Source organism: Macrobrachium rosenbergii, chromosome 27, assembly GCF_040412425.1.
Source record: "Macrobrachium rosenbergii isolate ZJJX-2024 chromosome 27, ASM4041242v1, whole genome shotgun sequence".
NCBI classification, from domain to species: Eukaryota; Metazoa; Arthropoda; class Malacostraca; order Decapoda; family Palaemonidae; genus Macrobrachium; species Macrobrachium rosenbergii.
The window spans coordinates 35,889,509-35,912,604 of record NC_089767.1 but is presented as its reverse complement, the minus strand read 5'-3'; the positions used below and the strand labels follow the sequence as shown (position 1 = coordinate 35,912,604).

General features: G+C 38.7%; 1 protein-coding gene across 25 annotated transcripts in view; it reads right to left on the bottom strand.

The window, feature by feature from the left end:
- Nucleotides 1-23,096, bottom strand: part of sif (still life) — a 682,529-nt gene that overhangs the window by 54,742 nt on the left and 604,691 nt on the right. For all 25 annotated transcript variants that reach the window (XM_067129380.1, XM_067129383.1, XM_067129387.1 and 22 more), the window contains one exon: nucleotides 650-844. In XM_067129380.1, coding sequence (XP_066985481.1) covers nucleotides 650-844 — 195 coding nt within the window. The remainder of the gene's footprint in view (nucleotides 1-649; nucleotides 845-23,096) is intronic.

Below are 23,096 nucleotides of genomic sequence, written 5' to 3'. Positions count from 1 at the left end.
TTAACCTTACTCTTGCTTACATATATTTTTGCAAAGACTTACACTCCTTCACTAATACCTGTAAAGACTTACACTCCTTCACTAATACCTGTAATTTATCTTCACTATCCGTAATCGGTCCTTTATCATTTGCAAACATCATCCATTCCAAACTCCATTCGCTACCCAATTTTCTTGCCTCGCAGCTTTGCACCTAGATGTATTGCCCTTCCTCTGAGTTCTCTCCTCGTTACATCCATATAGACAAAATTAAACACACGCACATACACACACACACAATCACGCACTCACACCACAGCATATGGAGGCTTTTTAAATAACAAAAGTAACCAACACATGTTAGAACGCATGAGTATCAAATGACTATGAAGGAAAAATATGATCGTCATATTTCCCATACTTTTTCTAAGGAATTCATTCAAAAAAGATATAACAGGCTTCCTAATGATTAGTACTGCTAAACAACGACCTTAAAAGAGAGAGAGAGAGAGAGAGAGAGAGAGAGAGAGAGAGAGAGAGAGAGAGAGAGAGCGAAAATGTATTCTGGTACACAAACCGTACCTTAAATCAAACCAGGACAATCAGCAGAGAGAGAGAGAGAGAGAGAGAGAGAGAGAGAGAGAGAGAGGTGTGATCATTTCTTCCTCACCCTGAATTCGTACGGTTGGTCGAACTTGGGGAAGCCCGGCTCCATGTCGAGAGCCTCCTGAAGGGCTTGGAGGAAGAGTCTCTGGAAGGCCACGATCTCCCGAATGTTGCCGAAGAGGGCGTTCACCTCGGCGGAGCTCAGGAAGGACGCGCTCTTCAGGGGCTCCAGGTAGTTCTCCAGGAGGTTGTTCAGGTGCTGGGGAAGAGAAGCGAGAGAGGCTGGTGAAGACTACAATCGAAATTTGAACTCATTTGCATAATAGAAGAAATAAATAATACCGATAAATGTATATTGGAGAAGTTATACAAGGGCAAGAATTGTTACGCCCAGAGAGGAACTAATAATAATAATAATAATAATAATAATAATAATAATAATAATAATAATAATAATGAGTTGCATTTTATTATGTATAATAATAATAATAATAATAATAATAATAATAATAATAATAAAGCTGCAATCTAATAGAAGCTGCAAGTATTATATATAATTTTAAATGCCATAATTAAAAAACCCCAAGCAGTTGGTGTAAACTTTTCCTATAACAATTCCTGTTACATTCTGGGAAAACTTCGAAAACGCAGCATCACAGTAGGAAAACTTCAACATGTATACGTATATAAAGATCTAAGGTTACTTCAACTGCCTTGCTCAAAATGCTACGTAGAATGTCCAAAGCGTGCGAGCTTGTAGGTTTTATATATATATATATATATATATATATATATATATATATATATATATATATATATATATATATATATATATATATATCCACGTTCTACACAACACACACACACACACACACGCAGTATATGTGTGTGTGTGTAAGAATATAACACGTTACCTAGACCATCAACGCTGTAGCAATGAGCAGTAAATGGACGGGTGACCAGTACGCAATACCAGATTTCGGTTACAGCCTAATTACAAAACAGATGCTTAAGATACACTGGAATACTAGTACCCAGAGAGAGAGAGAGAGAGAGAGAGAGAGAGAGAGAGAGAGAGAGAGAGAGAGAGAGAAATAAGTAATGAGGAAACTGGAGGGGTAAAGGGACACGTGTCGACGAAATAAATCACCTAATCTGAAACGTCAAAATAACGGCGTAAATCCCACGTGTCTGGACAAACACGATCCGGCGTACATGTTACCATACGGGTAACATCATACATTACTTTGTATTACTGATCTGACACGACTTAGAGGAGAGAGAGAGAGAGAGAGAGAGAGAGAGAGAGAGAGAGAGAAAGGTATAAATGAAAAAGGTTCCTTCAGATCGATTACGAGAAGGGGAGGTATAAGGGCTTGTCAGCCATCCCTCTCCTGTTACATGGGAGGGCCTTTTTTTTTTTTTTTTTTTACCCTTACAAGCACAAGTCATTCTTGGAGTTTTTTTTTTTATAGAACGAACGCAGAACTTATACTTGTCGTGTTTATTTGTTGACGTATTACGAGACTGACTTGAGTAGAAACGGGAGCATTAAGGTATTAAAAGTTTTCAGGATGCTTCAGGATTCTTGAGAAGAGTTTGTATGTAGACTTGTGAATAGGGAAACATGATAGCAGTTTCCGTATAATGACTTACAATGAAGTTTACATTTACTACAGAAAGCAAATAAAAATATCAATCTTTGCAATGATTTACTTAATGTAATTCATTTAAAACAAATAAAAAAATGCCCAAACAGCATATAACTTGACAGCTGAAGGGTACTTTACTTTTAAAGTTAATCATGATACTATCATTATTATCTTTTCTGGACAAAATTTCACCACTGTCAAAAAAGCTGTTACGCACTTATCACACTGAATTTAACAGTGCATCAGAATATGTCAGTAATACATGATACAAATCCACTGAAATTTGGCTACATACGTAGGTTTCTAATCTACTCTTCTCTGGCCTCAGTAAGCTAGACTCAAAACCTTTATAACAAACCTAAGTTAACTCCCGTGACGAGGAAAGAAAGGCATGGGCACGTCTCTCTCTCTCTCTCTCTCTCTCTCTCTCTCTCTCTCTAAAATAAAAAAGTATGCCTAGACAACTTGAACAATAAATTATCTGACTGCAAATCGACTGTTTTGGGTCGCAGCTGGTAGAGGTAGAGAGAGAGAGAGAGAGAGAGAGAGAGAGAGAGAGAGAGAGAGAGAGAGAGAGAGAGAGAGAGAGAGAGAGAGAGAATGCACAAGGCAAGCTTAATTAGCAAGAACACCATACTATATCAAAATGTATATAATCATCAAATCACAATTTAAAACTCTCTCTCTCTCTCTCTCTGTCTAATATTATTTTTTCATGTCGCTTCTGTCACTAAATGATCTCGACATATTCATCTATGGCTCATTTAACTTACTCTTGGCCAGCCAACCGTCTATTACGTATAAATATTACTCAGCAATGACTCAGAGCTTGGGAACTGACATACGGATTAAACACGACTTTAAAATAACTGCAAAAAATGTATATAATAACAATTATGAGTAATTATGGTTACAATAACTATAATTATCACCCTTGCTCATTAACAAGAAATTCAGTTTACTAAAATAAATGAATACACTTGCAAAACCTTCTAATAAATCTGGTTTGCCAATAGGCTATGGTAGGCTGTCAATGTTTCAAATCTTTATACCTAGAACAGTAACGGATCAGATACAGTACAGAATACAAATTAATAAAGAGAGAGAGAGAGAGAGAGAGAGAGAGAGAGAGAGAGAGTAATTAGTGACCCAGATAAAAGGAACTTTCTTGCATGCTGAAGCAACGTTGCTGCTATACAATGACAATTATTCATTCGAATTCAGCTTCATTAAAATAATGACTTCATAGGTCTGTGTGGTAATAAGAACATCATTCAGTACGAGTTCTCCTTCCGGCACTGTACAGTAATTAGCCTCTCACGTAAGCCTTACCTTTCCAAGTAAGGTTTTTCTCACCTGAGCTGAACCTTCAATGGTGGTACTTATGTGTATACCTGTATATACGTAAGCACAATCCTTTCTTGATGCATACTGTGCAACGTATAACCGCAAACATAGCTGACAATACATATAACGTGTTTTTGAGACATAAGTAATTCATCTTTATTTATAAATAGACAAAGCCAAAGATATATCTCACCCTCTGTTCTGCATATGCATTAAAGTGAAAATATCTCTCTCTCTCTCTCTCTCTCTCTCTCTCTCTCTCTCTCTCTCTGATACCGAGTCACTTAGAATGGAAAAACATATGACACTGTTCCGAGAACACCATTAACACTATCATACCATCACTAAACTTTTCCGTGAAAAAGCCCACCTACAAATAAAAGAAAAATCTTCCCAAATTTCTAGATAACTGATAAAATAATGACAAGGCCGAACCGTCATCTACTCACGACTACAAAGACATAAAAAAAAAAATTAAAAATTCAACATCGAGACCAACGCAACCTTCTTTGCACAAGATCGTGATTTCCAAAATCTGGGCCTAAGGGGACTGACCTTCCCTAGAGGCAAAATCAGCAGGGTTAAGGTAATACTGAAAAAAGAAGATTCCTTATAGTTTTCACATTTCCTTGCCTTAGGGGATGTCAGGACTGATTTTACTGTGCTTTAGAGTAAACCCGAACATAATGCCGTATTCTTCGGCAAAAGAAAAATTAGTTTTGCAATAGCAAACGGCATCTATATTACTGACAATGCTAACCACTAATCACTCACATGATAATCAGTACCACGTCTCCGTTTTGAAAATATACCGGACAGTTCTGGAAAGCGCTTTCCGTTATGCCTCCTCAATATTCATCAAGGCGGTTTCTCGTCAGGCGTGCAGACAGAATATGAACGTCTCATTGGAAGAAACGCCATAAAAATTTGAGGCTGTTCCTGTCTGGTCACAAACCGTTTGAACGGTCACAAGGATATGACTTGTAAACACTACATTAGTCATCTTGACTTTTTATCATAATTATATGTAGTTGACCTCAGGGATATACTTGTAAGTGTATAATTCAGATATCTCTTGAAAATTCTCTAGTTTGATTTTATTCCAACTTATCTTGAATAGGTTCATTCAAATTCGCCATAAATCTTAACAAAACAGATACGAACACTTGACTGGTTAATGAATTACAAGCAGACGAAAGAGATCAACATACCAAAAGGACATTAATCACACACACATACGTGTACTTAAAAAAAACTGATGAAAATATGAATGATGAAATTCATATCATAATGACGATGATGACATGGTCTTGCCTTAAACCAACCTTCACCACTTAGCTAACAAAATATGTGGATTTCAAAACTCCTCAAAGCATCTCTGGAAATATTCTTCATCTACGTAATCACTCAAAGGAAATTCATAATCTCCGAATGTTGTCCTTGAATATCTTTGAAGGACAAGGAGCCATGATGATTATAAATGTTACTAATCTTCCCAGGTAATAGGTACGAAATCAAAGGGAAGAGTCGTGTCTCAAGTTACATAAAGAAAGGGGATTGGGGATATAATGCGGTAATTACAATTTAGAACTTCATAACATTTATTACCTTGAAGTATAGTTCATATATTTTCTCTGACTTCACGGTAATCTGACTACACAAAGCAGCCCCATAATGATGACGGGGAATTCTGTGATAATTGTACTTTGGCAATAATTGAATATTATTATGTATATATTTAAACATACATGTCAAGTAAAAGCCTTCTCGTGATATTCTGACAATAATCAAAATGTAAAGAACAACAAACTAGCATTTCAAGGAAATCAAAATGGTACTTAAAGTTAAAGATATAAATGGTTTCGATTTGAAGCGTATGAAACGGAGTACCCAACGTAGAATTTTGCTGAATATAAAAAAAAATAACCTTTAGTAATCAATCTGTCAACCCTTGACAAGTAATTCAAGCAAAGGAAGATAACCACAATGCTTGAGATGGCTGAGAAGAAAGTAATTACATAATAAATATGAGACTAACATCAGCAACTGCTGGGAAAACTATTTCTGAAAGATTCATCTCGCAACATTTTAGATCCGAAGACAGGCGGGTAGTTGCCAGTTAGGTTTCATGTTGCACTAGCTTTCGAGATGTCAGTTACTTTGTATTGTACTTTTTATTATAACTTTAGGGTTATTATGCAACACTGACCCATTTGTACAACGTTTATGTTTCAATAAATGTTTGAAAATTAGTCACTATTATATTAAACTTGAATATAGAGCTCCTTGTCTAGCTTATTTTTCATTGGTTAATGACTAGGATATAGAAAGTATTAAAAATATTGTAAAAATAAATAAATAACCTCCATTGAAATTAATTCCAGAAAAAATGAAAGGTAAATTACAGGACTAGTAAGCATTAGCTTGCCCAACAGTTGCAATAATAATAAAAGTCATATCACAGGAAATCATACAATTTTGCCATTGAACACTTCATGTACTCGTCAGTAAAACAATATGGCCCTCAACGTAAGTGCAGATAACTCCGTACCGCTATGTCACCGGTTCAAACTGAGCGGGGGAACAATTCCTCATCACTCAAATGACCTCTTAAAAACATCTTGATGTACGATTCTTTTGGCCCGAACAAAAGAAGAAATCTAAAAATCCCAGGCACACAAGGCAGGCATAACAGCCACCTCCAGCTCCAGGAAAGCTCTGGAGAAACGATGGTTTAATGAACCCTCGGGAGTAACTGGTTTCAGTCGAAGATTGAGTGTTTGTACAACCCCCATCTCTCTCTCTCTCTCTCTCTCTCTCTCTCTCTCTCTCTCTCTCTCTCTCTCTCTCTCTCAGCTTAAGAAGAAATGCCGCTGCTCTGATGAAACATTTCTATATTCATAATTCTATTTTCCTCCTCTACAAAGATAATACTGTAATGACGGAACTCTCTCTCTCTCTCTCTCTCTCTCGCAAGAAGAAACGCTCCTGCTCTGATGAAATCTTTGTATCAACTTAATTCTCTTTTCCCCCTCTCTAGCAAGAGAATTCTGTCATGAAGTATTCTGAAACAATCTCTCTCTCTCTCTCTCTCAGAGTCAAAGTTAGTCGACCTTACCCATGAGAGGCACGTCATGAATTTACTTTTTCCTCGTTTCGTGCACTTTCACTAAAACGGAACCTGATTATGCACTGAAGGACTGCATTGAATCCTACACGGGTCAGTCAATATCTTATCATTTCTAATTATTACTCCAATACATTAAAATCTGTTACAGGTTGCAACTGTATTCACTTACGATGAATACAGTTTCAGAACCGGTCGATAATTCAATTGGGTGCGATACAGGAAGGAGTGTCCTTTCACTTGAGCTATAAACAGGTATGATGACATACATAACGAGAGAGAGAGAGAGAGAGAGAGAGAGAGAGAGAGAGAACAATAATGGTTAAGAACGAACTGAACTAACAAAATCAATATACGCTTTTGTAAGCAAAGCACTACACACAGAGAGAGAGAGAGAGAGAGAGAGAGAGAGAGAGAGAGAGAGAGAGAGAGAGAGAGAGAGAGAGCATTAATGATTAAGAACTAAATGAACAAAATCAATATCTGCTATTGTAAGCAAAGCGCTACAAACACATACGTAGATAGACACGCCAGAGAGAGAGAGAGAGAGAGAGAGAGAGAGAGAGAGAGAGAGAGAGAGAGAGAGAGAGAGAGAGAGAGAGGTTTTAAATACTCCACCAGACGTGTTAACGCTATATTTTTCCAAGGAGAAAGCAAACACACACGGAGCACGCAATCCGTTCCACGTGGAAGCTGAAGGCATTACTTAACACGCGCGCCAGAGACCAGTCATTGCAAACAATCAGGGCTTGAAATGCGTGCGATGGGCGGACGAGGAAGAAAGTGGCAGAAGAAGAAAGACGCAGACGAAGAAGAAGAAGAACACTGCCCGTTTCCTGGTCAATATTGAATTGAAATTTTTATGCAATCAGATTAGTGGAACGATTTATGTACGATGCGGTTTAATATCCTGCATCTCTCTCTCTCTCTCTTCTCTCTCTCCCCTGGAGGAATAGAGATTTCCATTAAATGAAACTCAGTGCATTTGGCGAGATTTTTAACTAATTTTTTTGTTGATTTGTGCAAAGTTAGTTTACATGTTCAGGCACTCATTTTGGCGTCATTTTGAAGCTAATTAATGTATTTTTGTAGGAATGTTCTAAAAAGTAAATAAATGAATGAATGTAAAAATTATGACTTATATAACGATATGGAGAAACAAATACTTCTATATACTATTCTGTAAAAACAGATGTATAAATATTTATCACACCATTCCCAGCTGGGATAAAGTGTCTTTCCACTGATATTTAGTTTATTGCCACATAGCCACGTTGCAAGCAAGTGCAAAAGTGCACAAGGCACAAATATATAAAAAAATGTAATCATGTCCCACCACTCCATTCAACCATCCATGATGACGTTATTAAAAGTAAATAAAAAATCAAATGCAAAAAAATATTAATATACAAACTTGTTCCACCACAAAATTCAACAATACAGGATGACGTTATTATAAAAAATATTAAAAATCAACAAATATTATGTATGCCGAAACCCTAAGAGATTAACACCATACTCCATCACCTTCATAATCGCCACCATCACCACCACCACCACCTCGTCCACTTCAGATGGTGCAGGTGCACTTGACATTCCTCCAACACACTTTCGTCACGGCACGGCACTTTCGTCATCTCTCGCACTTACGTCGACACACTTTCTTGGCGTGGCATAACCTGCTGATGCCAGTGCCTCGAGTAAGGCACATTAAACGGATAACAGTACTTGCTGTTGCACTTATTCAAGTTTCACCTACTCAAGTCGCGGCGGTCTTGCCCAGTACCAGATTCAGGTGTTCTTTTCGTAAATGGTATTCGTTATCGGAATAATGAATACTTACATAAATCAGGTTACAGTTATAAATCACGAAAACGTTACAGGTGTGTATTCACTTAAAATATTCTATGACCCTAAAGAAAATACTGGATTCAATTACAACGTTTTGTGGCATTAAATGAAGCGAGTTTAAACCAGCGCCACCCAGATTAAAACATACACTTAGTATTCTAAGCCTTCTTTAGACGAGAATTGTATCTGCAACCAAGCCTACTAGAATCTAATTGATGCTCTAAAAGCGTGACTCGACCTGAATTCACAGCAACATTCAAAGAACAACATTCAGTTTTAGGTAATGCTCCAAAGATGATGCTCCACATTCAAGCACAATTTCACGAAATTTCGTCTCAGAGACCCTGAGTCATTCCTTTGACCAGGACCCACCTGTAAAATGGGGGGTACCTTCTGATGTAAATACTGGAGAGGGCTCTTGTAGATGCAAATATGCATCTCACTATAAGCATGACTTCTTCACGAAATAACAATGTATTTAGTGTATCTACAGACATGATTAACAAATTACACATTAAATAAATACGACATAAGGAACACACCATAATTACGATCAACCATCAAAGTCGCCATATATACATTTCACTGAACAACAGAATGGTTATTAATTTAGGAGTATTCTTCAGGCCTCGCTTTTCACGACTTAAAATGCGTCACAAAAACTTAACGGGAAAAGGGACAATACACGGCAATACCTATTGAGCTGCCTGGCTATGAATAGAAGAGGAAAGGGGGGAAGAGGGAAGAGGAAGACCATGATGATATAAAAATAAAAAGGGGGGGGAGGAGGAGATTAGAGAAAGATGGTCATATCGCAAATCAGCCCTTCTGCTCTGCCCTAAGCCTACCCAGGTAACAAAATGGAAACCGAAAACCTTTTATATAGGTACCTCCTTGGTACCCACGTGGGGCAAAGGTCCTCCTCCTCAGCGGGACAACAACAACAGGTAAAGAGCCGGCGGGAGATAGACGAAGATGAAAAGCCCCTGGTAACCTAATCCATCCAAAAAGGACCTTTGGCCCTTCTCCATTTTAGACCTCATTTCCTTATATATATCAGCTACTTCTCTTACTATAACCCTCCCTCCTGGCAAGCCAATAACCGTCCAGCGTCTTTTTTTCTTTTTTGCCATAATGATAGGGCTGAAGATTTGTGGTTAGTTTGGTTGCAAATTTGGGGTTTGTTGAAGAAATTTGATCTCTGGGTAAACAGGCAAGATTCGCCAGAACTTCGTTTCCGGGACAACAACAGCAAATACAATAATAATACAGTTAATGTAGTGCCATTACGATCACAAGCAACCACAATTATAACAGCAACATTAACAACAAGTAAACGCAATAAAAAAAGGAGAATATAGTAGCATCTCAAACCACACCAACAACAAGTAAAAAAAGGGATCGCAGTAGCATCTCTAAAACCACGCCAACACGATAATCAAAACAATGACACAACCCAATCGAAAAGTGGACCAGCAGCTCCCGTTTAGCATGCTGTAGCTGATGCGGCTGACAAGCTCTCATCTCGCCAGCACCAAAAATGAAGTCTGTGTTTGGCCTGACCGACTCTATAAATGGGTAAGTGACTTCTGGACTCTGCAGTGGCAAAACTGAAGCTTCAATATCACCAGGTTCACCTTGCGCTGCTTGTGTCAATATGCCAGGTTTGGCTGTGTGCCACGCTCGTCGAAGATTATATAAAGGCGGGTTGACGCGAGGTACGTCAAAAGGACGTTTTTGCAGTGAAAAAATATACTTATTCAGTATACGCTATTGCAAGCAGGAACATTTTTAATGGTCGTTTATTAAAAAGTACAAGGAAAACTGTTACCAATACTCGTAACAAATAAAAGATACATAAAAATCTAGTTTACAGAATACATACGCAACGTGCATATGCACGATATATATATATATATATATATATATATATATATATATATATATATATATATATATATATATATATATATATATATATATATATATATATATATATAGAGAGAGAGAGAGAGAGAGAGAGAGAGAGAGAGAGAGAGAGAGAGAGCAAGTACAACTTCTGTGAAAGGACACACACACCTACCAAACCGCCCTCAGCCCAGACAACCGCAAAGGACCTTTTATCATCATGTCACCCACCAACTGCGTCTCGTCCTATCTTCTATCGAGACCGTGGTCGAGACCAGGTATTAATCCTGGTCTAGACCACTGGTCACAAATCCCAGACCACGATTCTGAACAGGTTTCCCACGTGTATTGGAACTGGGAAGTGATACAAGTGTAACGATTCTAGGAGATCTACAATTATTATCAATTACAGATCTGATCATAACACCGAATGACAGTCATCAATAGTTGCAATATAGGAAATTCTATCTCTCTCTCTCTCTCTCTCTCTCTCTCTCTCTCTCTCTCTCTCTCTCTCTCTCTCTCTCAAATCTGACCATACAATCGAATGACAACCATCACTAATTGGAAAATAGTATATTCAATAACATCTGGTTTCCACGTTAAATTTATTCTCTCTCTCTCTCTTTTACACACACACGCACACACACACACAAATCTAGCCACACAATCGAATGGAAATCATCAATAATTGTAAAATAAGAAATTCAATAACAATTGGTTTTAACATAATTCACAATAACACTCTCTCTCTCTCTCTCTCTCTCTCTCTCTCTCTCTCTCCTGAGGCATAAATTACTTAGGGATCCTGGCAACCAATCAAAATGCTAATTCGACCTCAACTGCTCCTGCTTCTGCTGCTGGCCCATCTCAAGAGGCTTCAAGGATAGCAGCCCTTCCCTTAAAATATGGCCCGTATTTCTACCGTACGCCAAAGAAGGCCGGCCCATATTTCTTAAGTGTGACTAAGAGGGCATGCGCCCGTACATATACGCAAGCGCAGAAAGTTAGTGTGTGGCTAAAGTGATTTATTACGATACTAGGAGCGTTGAGGGTCAGAGAATGGTTAAGACTTAAGAGTCTGACAGTCACGTAAGAATAAGATAATACAGAGAAATTATTATTATTATTATTATTATATTAAGAATTAACCCTATTCATATGGAACAAGCCCACCACAGGGGCCACTGACTGGAAATTCAGGCTTCCAAAGAATAAGGTGTTCGCTCGAAAGAAGTAAGAAAAGGTAATGGGAAATACAGAAAGAGATCATAAAGGTTAAAGACTGAATGGTAAAGGAAAATTATAAAAAAGCAACTCTCACCAATTCTATTAAGAAAAAACGACCCAATTACCAACAAAAGGACCCTACATGACCGTATCCTGCAAAAAACACGAAGCAGACGGGAAGGAATTTCCTACGCTAATTGCTACTTTACAACAATTCGTCACGGCCTACGCCTTTATTCGCCAAGTAAGCAGCAGCATTGTGGGCGAATAGAACCCAGTGGCTAACCTCCCCCCGCTCTAAAAATGCCTCAGACAACAAGCATGCGGGTATTCGTACGTCAGCGTAAATCAAGCAATGTGGCACTGTTATTGCCCGCGAGATAAGTGCCACTCATATTAAGGTTTTTGGCAACTTTCTTCATAAATAATATTACGTGTTCTTCCAAGTATCTTGTCGTTTGAAATATTTTTATATTATCATCACCAACCCCTGATATATAATGCGGGTTTTAATTATTTTTTTTATTGCACATAATGGCCGTTTCGTCTTAAATCGTGCCATAAAAATAAGGAGAAGGGTATTCTCTCACTTTTATTAATAGGCTCAACACTGTAATTGCCACGAATAGAATGTCACTGCTAAGACAAACTCCCGACCTAAGAATATGCTCTGGTTATAAAATGATAACATCTGTGTGTGTGTGTGTGTGTGTGTGTGTGTGTGTGTGTGTGTGTGTGTGTGTGTGAGAGAGAGAGAGAGAGAGAGAGAGAGAGAGAGAGAGAGAGAGAGAGAGAGAGAGAACTAGCGAACCCCTCTAAGAGATTTTCCCTTCTTAAAAGAACCGAACTTAAGAGATAGTGTGATTTCTGTTTACACCATAACATATGGGAATCCTCATGACAGGGAAGGAAAAAAAAAAAAAATGAAATTTGTCCAACTGCTTACTTAGGTCGTTCAATTAGATTCAGTTAAATCTCTATAATCTCGTTATCATGCCATTTTACTCTCCCCTTTTAACAATATTAGCTAAACCACATTATCTCTAAGAGGTGGGGCAATCAGTCCCTAGGGAGTTAGGATCAAGGCAGAATAAATAAGAGAATTAGGTTATCCGCCCAGTGGGCACTCGCATAAAAACAAACAAATGTGCCACTGGGCATAGAAGTATTTCAACAACCTCACCCTCAGAGTCCCATGGGGCACAGTCACCTAAATAAAAGGGCAACCCTCTTGCTTGCCCAAGAAGAAATAAGGCGGCCCTTTGTGGCCTAAGAGGTTGGGAGGGGAAATAGCTGCCGGAAAATTAAGTGTAATGACAGAACTCGAGTTATTTTTGGGCACCCCCGTGGGTCCCCACTGATAAGACCTAGTTTTGCATGCTGTCAAATAGTGACAGTGATATAAGTATGACACTTGATTTTGCAGAGCAATAAAACATGACACAGATGTTACATGTGCATGACTGTGTATTAATTTATTTGTTGATAAGATATACACCAGACTTTTACACTGTTTACCAAAGAATGGAAGGTTTCTTGAGTATAATTTGAATGCAATGTTGCGCACTGTCTGTATGAAATTACGAAATTATCAAGGCAAGCATCATTAACGCCCACAACCAAGCATTCTAATGTACAGAAGGCCTGATAATGGAACACTCGTCTCCTGAGCAGACACCAACACTCCCCTAAAAATAACAAATAAAAGCGAGCGAAAGACAGAACTCAAAATATGCAAACCAACGAAGCCATAATAAAAGTTTTATACAGAATTGCGCCCTTGAAAGAAGAATCAGTTTTTTGAGGGTCAGTGTCTCAAACTGGACAACTTCTGCCACCCACAGGAGATGGATCCTGGCAAGGCCTCGAGACGGGGATAAAATGGATCTTGATTTTACAGACAGACACACACACACACACAACACACACCTGCTGTTCACGAATCTCACATGAACACAAACACATCGAGACCAAGCATCTAAAACATAAATATTCAAATATACACAACAAACGCTTAGAACACACCCAGCAATTTTAGTTCAACAAAAACACACATACATACATATACAAAATCACAAACCCTTAACCTTCACTGTCTCCCTACAAGAAACTCAAGGAATGATCATGTGCCACCCACATCTGTGTCCCTGGCATCCACAGATACCCTACTGTAGCAGAGAGAGAGAGAGAGAGAGAGAGAGAGAGAGAGAGAGAGAGAGAGAGAGAGAGAGAGAGAGAGAGAGAGAGAGAGATAATTTGGAGCATATGAAATTACAAAAAAATGAGCATAGGGAATTCCACTAACCTATAAATATTATACCCAGTTTTTACAGCAAAATCTTAATTAAATGCAGTAAAGATATCACAAAAGAACCTCACATATATCTACCATCAAAAGAAAGAAGAAAAATACCAGAGGTTACATAAAAGTCACCAATTTCGAGTCTGCCAACGTAAAACCCACGCATTAACCTGAGAGAGAGAGAGAGAGAGAGAGAGAGAGAGAGAGAGAGAGAGAGAGAGAGAGAGAGAGAGAGAGAGAGATTTGTGATTTCAAGGTGTTACTGTCATATGGAGCTATTTTGGACCGTAAACATTCTGGATGGCTTAATATGCCACTCGTCCCTACACCTGTCAGGGATGTATTAAAAACAGGGGACAGTAGTGGGAGCCTTCTGTGAATAAGGAGGAAAACACACAACACACACACACACACACACACACACACACACACACACACACACACACATATATATATATATATATATATATATATATATATATATATATATATATATATATATACAGAGGCCAGCTTAACGTAACAATAACTTTTCTTTTTTCTTTTCCCATACTCGTAACTGATCCCTTCTTTCTGTACTTCCTATTATCTTCTGTTCCTCCTTTCAAATGAACACCATATTCTTTGGAAGCTCGAATTTCAAGTTAATGGCCCCTGTGGTGGGCTTGTTCCATATGAACAGGTTTCATCTACTGAATAATAATAACAATAATAATAAAGTATATCAGGCATTACACCCATCTTTTACAAGCTATATATTCAAAATCCTTTTCTCTCACAGCCTTGCAAAAAACCAAAAGAAACCAGAAAACGACAAAATATCAAAGCACAATCAAAGTCCCACACAAACATAGCTATCTCCCATTTGCAGAGAGACTATCACTGCTGCATCCACCTCCTTTGGTAGACATCCACGTCTCTGAGAGACACCGCTATATTAGCATTAAACTCTCGTCAAACATTTGAATTCCGGGGCCATATTTCGCCCTAACTTTTTCCTCTGCTGTCTCCTCAAAACGGTGTTTATAGTTAGTTGTGTTTCTCAAAGGGGATGTGCCTGGATGGTACATCCTTTCACTTAAAAAAAAAATATACATGTATACAGTATATCTCACAAGGAAAAGTCTTGAACAATAACTGTCAAATGTAACTGCGGAGAGTCTACGTAGTTTATTGATGCTGCTTCACAAAAAAGACTACGCTCCGTTATTTTTCTAACAGAAAATAAACTACGCAACCACATAACATAAATCATGCAGTAAATGTAGAAAGGTAGAAGGGGTTACTTTAGCTGTAGTTGTTCACTACAGTGGCTCCTCAGAGAGAGAGAGAGAGAGAGAGAGAGAGAGAGAGAGAGAGAGAGAGAGAGAGATCCAAAAGTTGGAACCCAGAATAGGAAAATTCTCAGAAAATATAGATGAGGGGGGAAAAGGAGAGAGGGAGAGAGAAGCCTTAATGGACGCAGAAGGGAGGAAGAGGGGGGGGGTTCCCAAGACCCCTCAGCGTCTCTTAAGGAAGTGATCAAAGTGCAAATGGGCCGAGAGGCAATAAAAACGGAGGAACTACGACGCATCTTGTGAGGGAAGATTTCAAAATTACAGATCAAGACAACTATTTAATGACTGTACCTACACACACACACACACATATATATATAATATATATATATATACCCCTATCTTATAATTTAATGGATGTATCAGTGATAAATTATTCTAATATCTTCTGATACATTCTAGGATTCATGCTTGAGATGTTTTATCTACTCTGTATCTTACAATTTAGTAGATGTATCAATGAAGAATAATTCTAATACTCTCTGATACATTCGACGGATTCACACTACTATGTCTCCTTATGTTATGGATTCAAGGCCTACGTGTGGGAAAAAAATAATAAAACAAAAAGTCTAGGCGTACCTTTAAGCCCAAAACTTGGAAGAGCAAAAACGTTTAGGCCTAAGTAGAGGAAAAAAATTGAGCTGGAAGTGATAAATTTTCCTGTATATCTTATTTTAACGTAAGCATACTACTAGAGAGCAAATTTTCAAATGTAAAAGATAAGATTTTAGTCTGATTTACATACAAAACATTCTCTCTCTCTCTCTCTCTCTCTCTCTCTCCCCAATAAAGTAACTGCATGACGTCAATAATGAAGTGTTATGTTTTCTAACACGTTTTTTATGGAGGTCCCAAAAACATTTCCGAGGGTAAAAGAAATAGCAGTGAAAGCGTCGTCCCTTCCCCTCAATATTTCCCCTCTTCTTTCTCTCTCTCTCCCCTCACATATGGTAGGCCTAAGCTTTCCCCTCTCCCGCTAATGTATTAACTTTCCTTCATACGACGAGAACTTGTGTTTTTCTTATGCCTCCCTATTTTTTCCGGGGCCCAATTTGTTTCTTTACGTGTTTCTGTTTGTGCAACTGTACTTTTTTTCTCATGTTCCTCCTCCTCAGAAACAGGATGAGTTTTGAAAAAGCAAATATTGAAACTTAAGAACATTTTCATGTCTGATCATAAATGATTCCAAGAAAAAGCTGAAAATCTGGAAGAGTGATATTTCAATAACTAAAACATTCTAATTGAATAGATGATAAATGAAAGTGCAACCTGGAAGGCCGAAGAAACACGAGAATGAATACATTGGGTTAAGAGATATATGCATAAAATGGCATCTCATACAAAATGTAAATCAAAGCCTGACGACACAGTTCTTAAATAAAATTTTCATCAAATAATACAAAGTAATTTTGTTTCTGAAGACAAACGGTGATTATCAGCATTATTAATTAGAGATGTTTACCCCAGCTTTTGCTCTTGTGTAGTTAATTTCCGTTCTCTTTGTACCATAATTATATATTGAGCCTCATCACACACTATTCACATAAACAAATAATATATGTGTGCGTGTGTGTGTGCACGCGCGCGTTGGGTGTGCAATACCATGTGCACATACCCAAGTATGACTGTAGGCAGTAAGGATACAGCAGTATGATCTTATTCCTACAGCAAATCCCTAGTCCCACACCCTTATCTCTCTCTCTCTCTCTCTCTCTCCAAGGACGACACATACACACACACAAACACAGAGAGCCAGCCAGCGATGGTTATCTGAGCGAGAGCAGAAGGCATAGCGGACAAAAGCTGTATACGATAAGGACATGATGTACATTCGGCGTCAAGATTCTATGGTGCGTTGAAAGCCTCGTAAGAGGTCTCTCTCTTGAAGCGAACGTTTAAAGCCATGTGGAGATCATAAAACGGACAGGAATGCGATGGGTTATTACGATAACCTAAACGATGTTTATGTTATCATTATCGATGTCGCTGGCACCATGCCGGTGGGTTATAACATCCAGTGACATCATGGCGAATCAGATGACACTACTGGCCAACTGAATTTAGTCTTGATTGTGGATTAAGAGAGGCTATTTGAGAACAGCCTTTGAGGAATTCAGCATCAGGCCTACGCCTACCTAAAGGCCTTGGTAGCGTAAAATCTAGCCTAAACTCGATTATCAAAATGCTGATAAGCTTTCCATTTCATTTCCCCTGCTAAGAAAACGGAAAGTAAGTACCAAAACAAGGAAGAACATATTAAGCAACACCGCATCACCAATTACTTCAAAAATCTACTGCAGGAACTGCAGCACTCGACTCCACTCTCGACATATAAGATTTCAACTCCTCCCTACGGACATCACGTGATCAAACGCACACGAGATAATCCAATAGAAGCCTTAAGTTCCGTCTCTGAAATCAGCAGAATCAGCAGGGACGGATACTTGATCCCCCGCCCCCCACCCCTCCCTTCTCTACCAGAAGCACACCGGCCAGCAGATCAGCTAGCAGATTCAGGCACTCGATCTCCCCCTTTCCTACAACAGAAGCACAAACAGCAGTGACAGATATTATAACATCTGAACCTCCCCACCCCTTCCCCTCCAGGCCCCCCCCCAAAACATTGATTTTCCTTTATTGAACAAGGGAGGGCTCCTGTTCCCTCCTTAGGCTTAGGGAAGGAACACACGACAAGGGGAAATGTAACGGAGGGGGAAAATAACAAGGATAACGTCCCGGGCGGACTTCTTCCCCAGGGGTCATGAATTAATCCTACGGGAAGGGACACGGAATTGTAGAGAGAGAGAGAGAGAGAGAGAGAGAGAGAGAGAGAGAGAGAGACTTCTCTTCCTACATCTTCCAGAAAAAAATTTTTTTTTTTATTCCCTTGGAGTGTAGGTGCGATCTCCCCAAGGGAAGAATGGAGAAGGGGAACCTCGAATCAAAGGAGAACGTCACTCTGCAGTTCTCGCATTCGTTTGTCAGGATCAATATCAAACACTGATTTCGAAGCTCCATATGAGAAATGCTACAATGTATAAGGTACCTCGGTTACCCCACATGGCAGGAATAAAGATGAAAACGATCGTATTAGACTGTTTATAAAATCAAGGATAATAAAAAAAGATATATATATATATATATATATATATATATATATATATATATATATATATATATATATATATATATATATACATATACTAATAAAATCTTACATGGGTAACTACAGAAAAATATTAACGTTGAAATACATAAACTACACATGTACCGTTAAAAATTTTCGTTAACTCGAACGGTAGGATAAAATTATACAGTACATTTTTGGTAAGTTTAAACCAACTTTGATAAAATTTTGCTTGCAATAGGCTACCATTAAAAGGTGTAAAATATTCTATATTTTCTATAATAAAAGATAAAAAGAAGGTACCCCGAGGGATGTAACTAATATTTACCCAGTAATGTATTCCCATCCTTACCTTTCATAACAAGCTTATTTTGTTCCCGCAGAACAAATAACACTCCCGCCATAAAAGGAATAAACCCCCTACCAAGCCTCTTAACATCATGGAAACAGTCGAACAAAAGGCCCAATAAAGATGTCTTCCTAAGTCCAAATTAACTTCCTGAGTGAGATTGGAGTAGCGGAATATTGGGGGGGGAGGGGGAGCGGACCTATGATCCTCTTAATAGGCTTAAGGACTTCGCGTCGATATCACACAATAGGCCTCTCCTCCAAGGCGGCGAGGGGGGGAGGAGGGAGAATAAGAAAGAGAGGCCTATGCTTGAGATATCAGATGTCCACGAGCCGTGAATTTCCGCGATGGGAACTGAGTGGGATATCTTATTGATCGAGTACCAGGATTACAAGCAATGTCTTACATATATCCTTAATACATACAAAGGAACGTAAAGCACAAAAGAAGTTTAATATTACAACACAACTACGACAGCAACACGAACTTCCCTTTAAACAAAGAAGCAAAGGAAATGACAAACATTACACCGTACTTTCAACGTTGGTCCTTGAACTGTTATCAAAAGATTTCCACTTCCTATTTAGCCATGCGATTACAGTTATGGAATTACAAAGACATAATTATCCGTGAATTATCACTTTACAAAGGTCTTTGCGTCAACCTGCGCCAAAGCCAACTCGGACAAAACGCAAAATTATTTTCCACATTTACATTATACATTAACACACTTCCTTAAAGCCAGTGAATTTATATCTTTATTTATTTATTTCATCTTGAAGGATCCTCATTCCTTTGAACTTTCTCTTTCAGAGAGAGAGAGAGAGAGAGAGAGAGAGAGAGAGAGAGAGAGAGAGAGAGAGAGAATTATCAGCTTGGAAAAATAAAAATAAAATGCTTGAAACACTAAATGTCTGATAACAGTTCCCTAACGGGAAAAATAAAACTGAAAATACCTAACATTATAAAGTACTTAACAAAAATGTATTTCAAGATGTTCTTCAAATGGAAAAACGAAAAACTCTAAAAACAAATACAAAAGGGCGAAACTTTTGATATCCAAAATCTTAATAATTATTCTTCCCTCTTAAATCCCGAAAATATGTAACCTTCGCTTAAAACACCTAAACTCACATCTGTTCAATTCAACCGTAAAACTGGCCCCCAATTTCGCAAAGGAACTAATCAACAAGGCACAGGTAGCAGTTGAAACATCAGCGAGCTAGCAGGATAGCACAAGTTCGAAAATAACTTTTGATTAATTAGGCAGGTTGAAAGTCGCTTGGAAAATAAGAATCGAGAGATGGAAATATTCCATCAGAGAGAGAGCAGCACCTGCAGCCTCTTGGCTGTCAATCAAAACACGATTTATATGACGGCTGGAGTTTCTGGTTCCTATAACCCTAAGGGATTTTACTATTAGGCTTTTAACAAATGACCAAGTTTGAAACTAAGTTTATAAGTAGGCTCAAGAATTTCTTGATACTATTAAAACACGTTTCTACGAAAGCTCGAGAATTTTATATTTTTAATGCAGATTTCCCAAACTCATACTATTCATCATGAACTTGGTTACTATTATGTAAAATACACGCATTCTTTTAGTCATCTACAGAGAATCTAATATTCTCTTCAGACTACTTTTTCATACTCAAGAATGCCTGATTCATAATCAAGAATGGCTAATTCTTAATCAAGAATGGTTAATCCATGAGTCAGCAGCTTTTGTGAGTATACTATAAAAAGGGCATGAGAACGTCTAGGTAACAGGAAGCCCCATTCGAAATTACTATTCAAACTCTCAAAAGAAGTGTTGGTCTTATTTATAACAAAACCAAAGCCAATAATAATACAGAATCTTCCAAATTAAAAACATCACAACAAAATTCCAACTAGGGACCTCTGAACAAGCACCAACCAACCAAATGAATGGAAAAAAAAAAATATATTAAAAAAACCCAGTGTTCCCATCCAGTCCCATGGGACAGGTACCGTCTGATAACGATCATTCTGACAAAAGCCATCACTGATGACCCTTTGAAGATCTTGGCCACTTTATCCCTGATGGGCGTCAGGGATAGCTATTTTTTTTTTTTTAGAGAGAGAGAGAGAGAGAGAGAGAGAGAGAGAGAGAGAATGTCAAGAACGATATGATCTTTCAACAATAAGACACGTACAGTATTATAATTATTATTTTTATTTATTATTTATTTATTTATTTTTTTTTGAGAGAGAGAGAGAATATCAGGAGCGTTTACCAACTTTCGACAATAAAACCTGAACACTATTACATGCCCTATCCAAAACGACTCATGGGAGAAAAGGTTGGGAAGGGTCCTTTTTCGCCTTGATAAGTGGCAGGCTTATCCCTAGCCTCCCCCCAACCCCCACAACCTCTCCTTCCTCAGAAGACGCTAGGCCTTCGAAAGGCATTAGGCCAAATAGGCCTACGTGTATAATAATAACTTTATGGTACATATTAATGATGGAGACCACGCTCCTGGCTAAGCTCCAAATCCAGGATCCTGTTAGATGCTGTGAGAGAGAGAGAGAGAGAGAGAGAGAGAGAGAGAGAGAGAGAGAGAGAGAGAGAGAGAGAGAGAGAGAGAGAGAGTTACCTTTACGTGACGTGAACGCAGAGCAACTATCACATAAATCAGATCACATGGGAGCAGAGATACTGACAAGAGAAACAATAGGCGGCCAGAATATAAAGGGATTAGGATCAGCATCTTTCTGCTATATCATACAGATTGTAAGTGAACTGCCTCTACCTCCCGCCCCTTCTCTTTCTCTCTTTATATGTAAACATTATATCTAGTAAATGATACTAGTTATTTTTTTTATAAGGGGCAGAGACGTGTATCAAAGGGATTGAGTGTAGGGATTGAGACAAAATTCAATGCAGGAATATCACAGCCTAATACACAATCTATGTCTATACAAACATATATGTATGTATATATATATACAGTATATATATATATATATATATATATATATATATATAGTGTGTGTATATTTAGGATTAAAGGCAAGGAGTTTTCCTTCACCAATAATCACACACAAACTTATTTACCTACATGTACAGACATTAATGACCACCAAATATATAAATCAACCACCCACGTATGTAGAATCTACTTTAGGTCATCTGCCAGAGAAATAACAAAAACACCCAAAATATTTGCCTGCTTGCATTGTTTACATACAAGCAGCATAGTAGCACGTTTCAAACATATCATAAACATCTCTATGACAAAAACAAATCCTCCTAAGCAGAGAATGACAAATGATAAGGAAAACAAGATCACTCTGACTCGACCACCAAAACTGTGTCGCCAACAGCCCCTGTTCCCACACACCAACAGCTGGACGAACGTCTTCCACCTCAAATATCCAATTTGGGAGTTTTATACGAAAACTCAGGATCTGAATCAGTTATGGCCTCTCCTCTTGTACGTCCTTCAAAAGACGTACACTTGAACCTCGGTTCCCAAGGGCGACACAGTGAGTGTATGATGTTTAAAGGGTAAATATATTCATGACACAAAAGTGTATCATGGTCGATGTGCTTATCCTTAAGTATTTACGAGTGTCTATACCACGGGAGCAAGTTTGGACAAAAGCTGGATTGGGGAGTTGGAGGTGGTATGGTCACGTGGGGAGGAGGAGGAGGAGGAGGAGGAGGAGGAGGAGGAGGAGGAGGAGGAGGAGGAGGAGGAGGAGGAGGAGGAGGAGGAGGAGGAGGAGGAGGAGGGTAAACGGGATTCGAAGAAGTGTGGGCAGGGTATATGTGTGTGTGTGCCCCAATATGGCCAAAGGTCCAGTCTCACGTCTCCGACGCTCGACCTGCAATAGTGGTTGTTTTTGTTTGGGGGTCCTGAGCGGCTGATAACAGCGATAGTCGGGGTCAGCCAGGGGGGATCTCTCTGATAGTCGTGGGTCAGCCAAGAATCTCTTAAGATAGTCTCTCTCTCTCTCTCTCTCTCTCTCTGATAGTCGTGGGTCAGCCAAGAATCTCTTAAGATAGTCTCTCTCTCTCTCTCTCTGATAGTCGTGGGTCAGCCAAGAATCTCCTAAGATAGTCTCTCTCTCTCTCTCTCTCTGACAGTCGTGGGTCAGCCAGGAAACTCCAGAGCTAGTTCAGCTCTCTCTCTCTCTCTCTCTCTCTCTCTCTCTCTCTCTCTCTCTCTCTCTCTCTCTCTCTCGTCAACGAGAGGACTTTCTAGATTACCTGTACCTCTTTCAAGAACCTCAGAATTAAAGGATGGAACT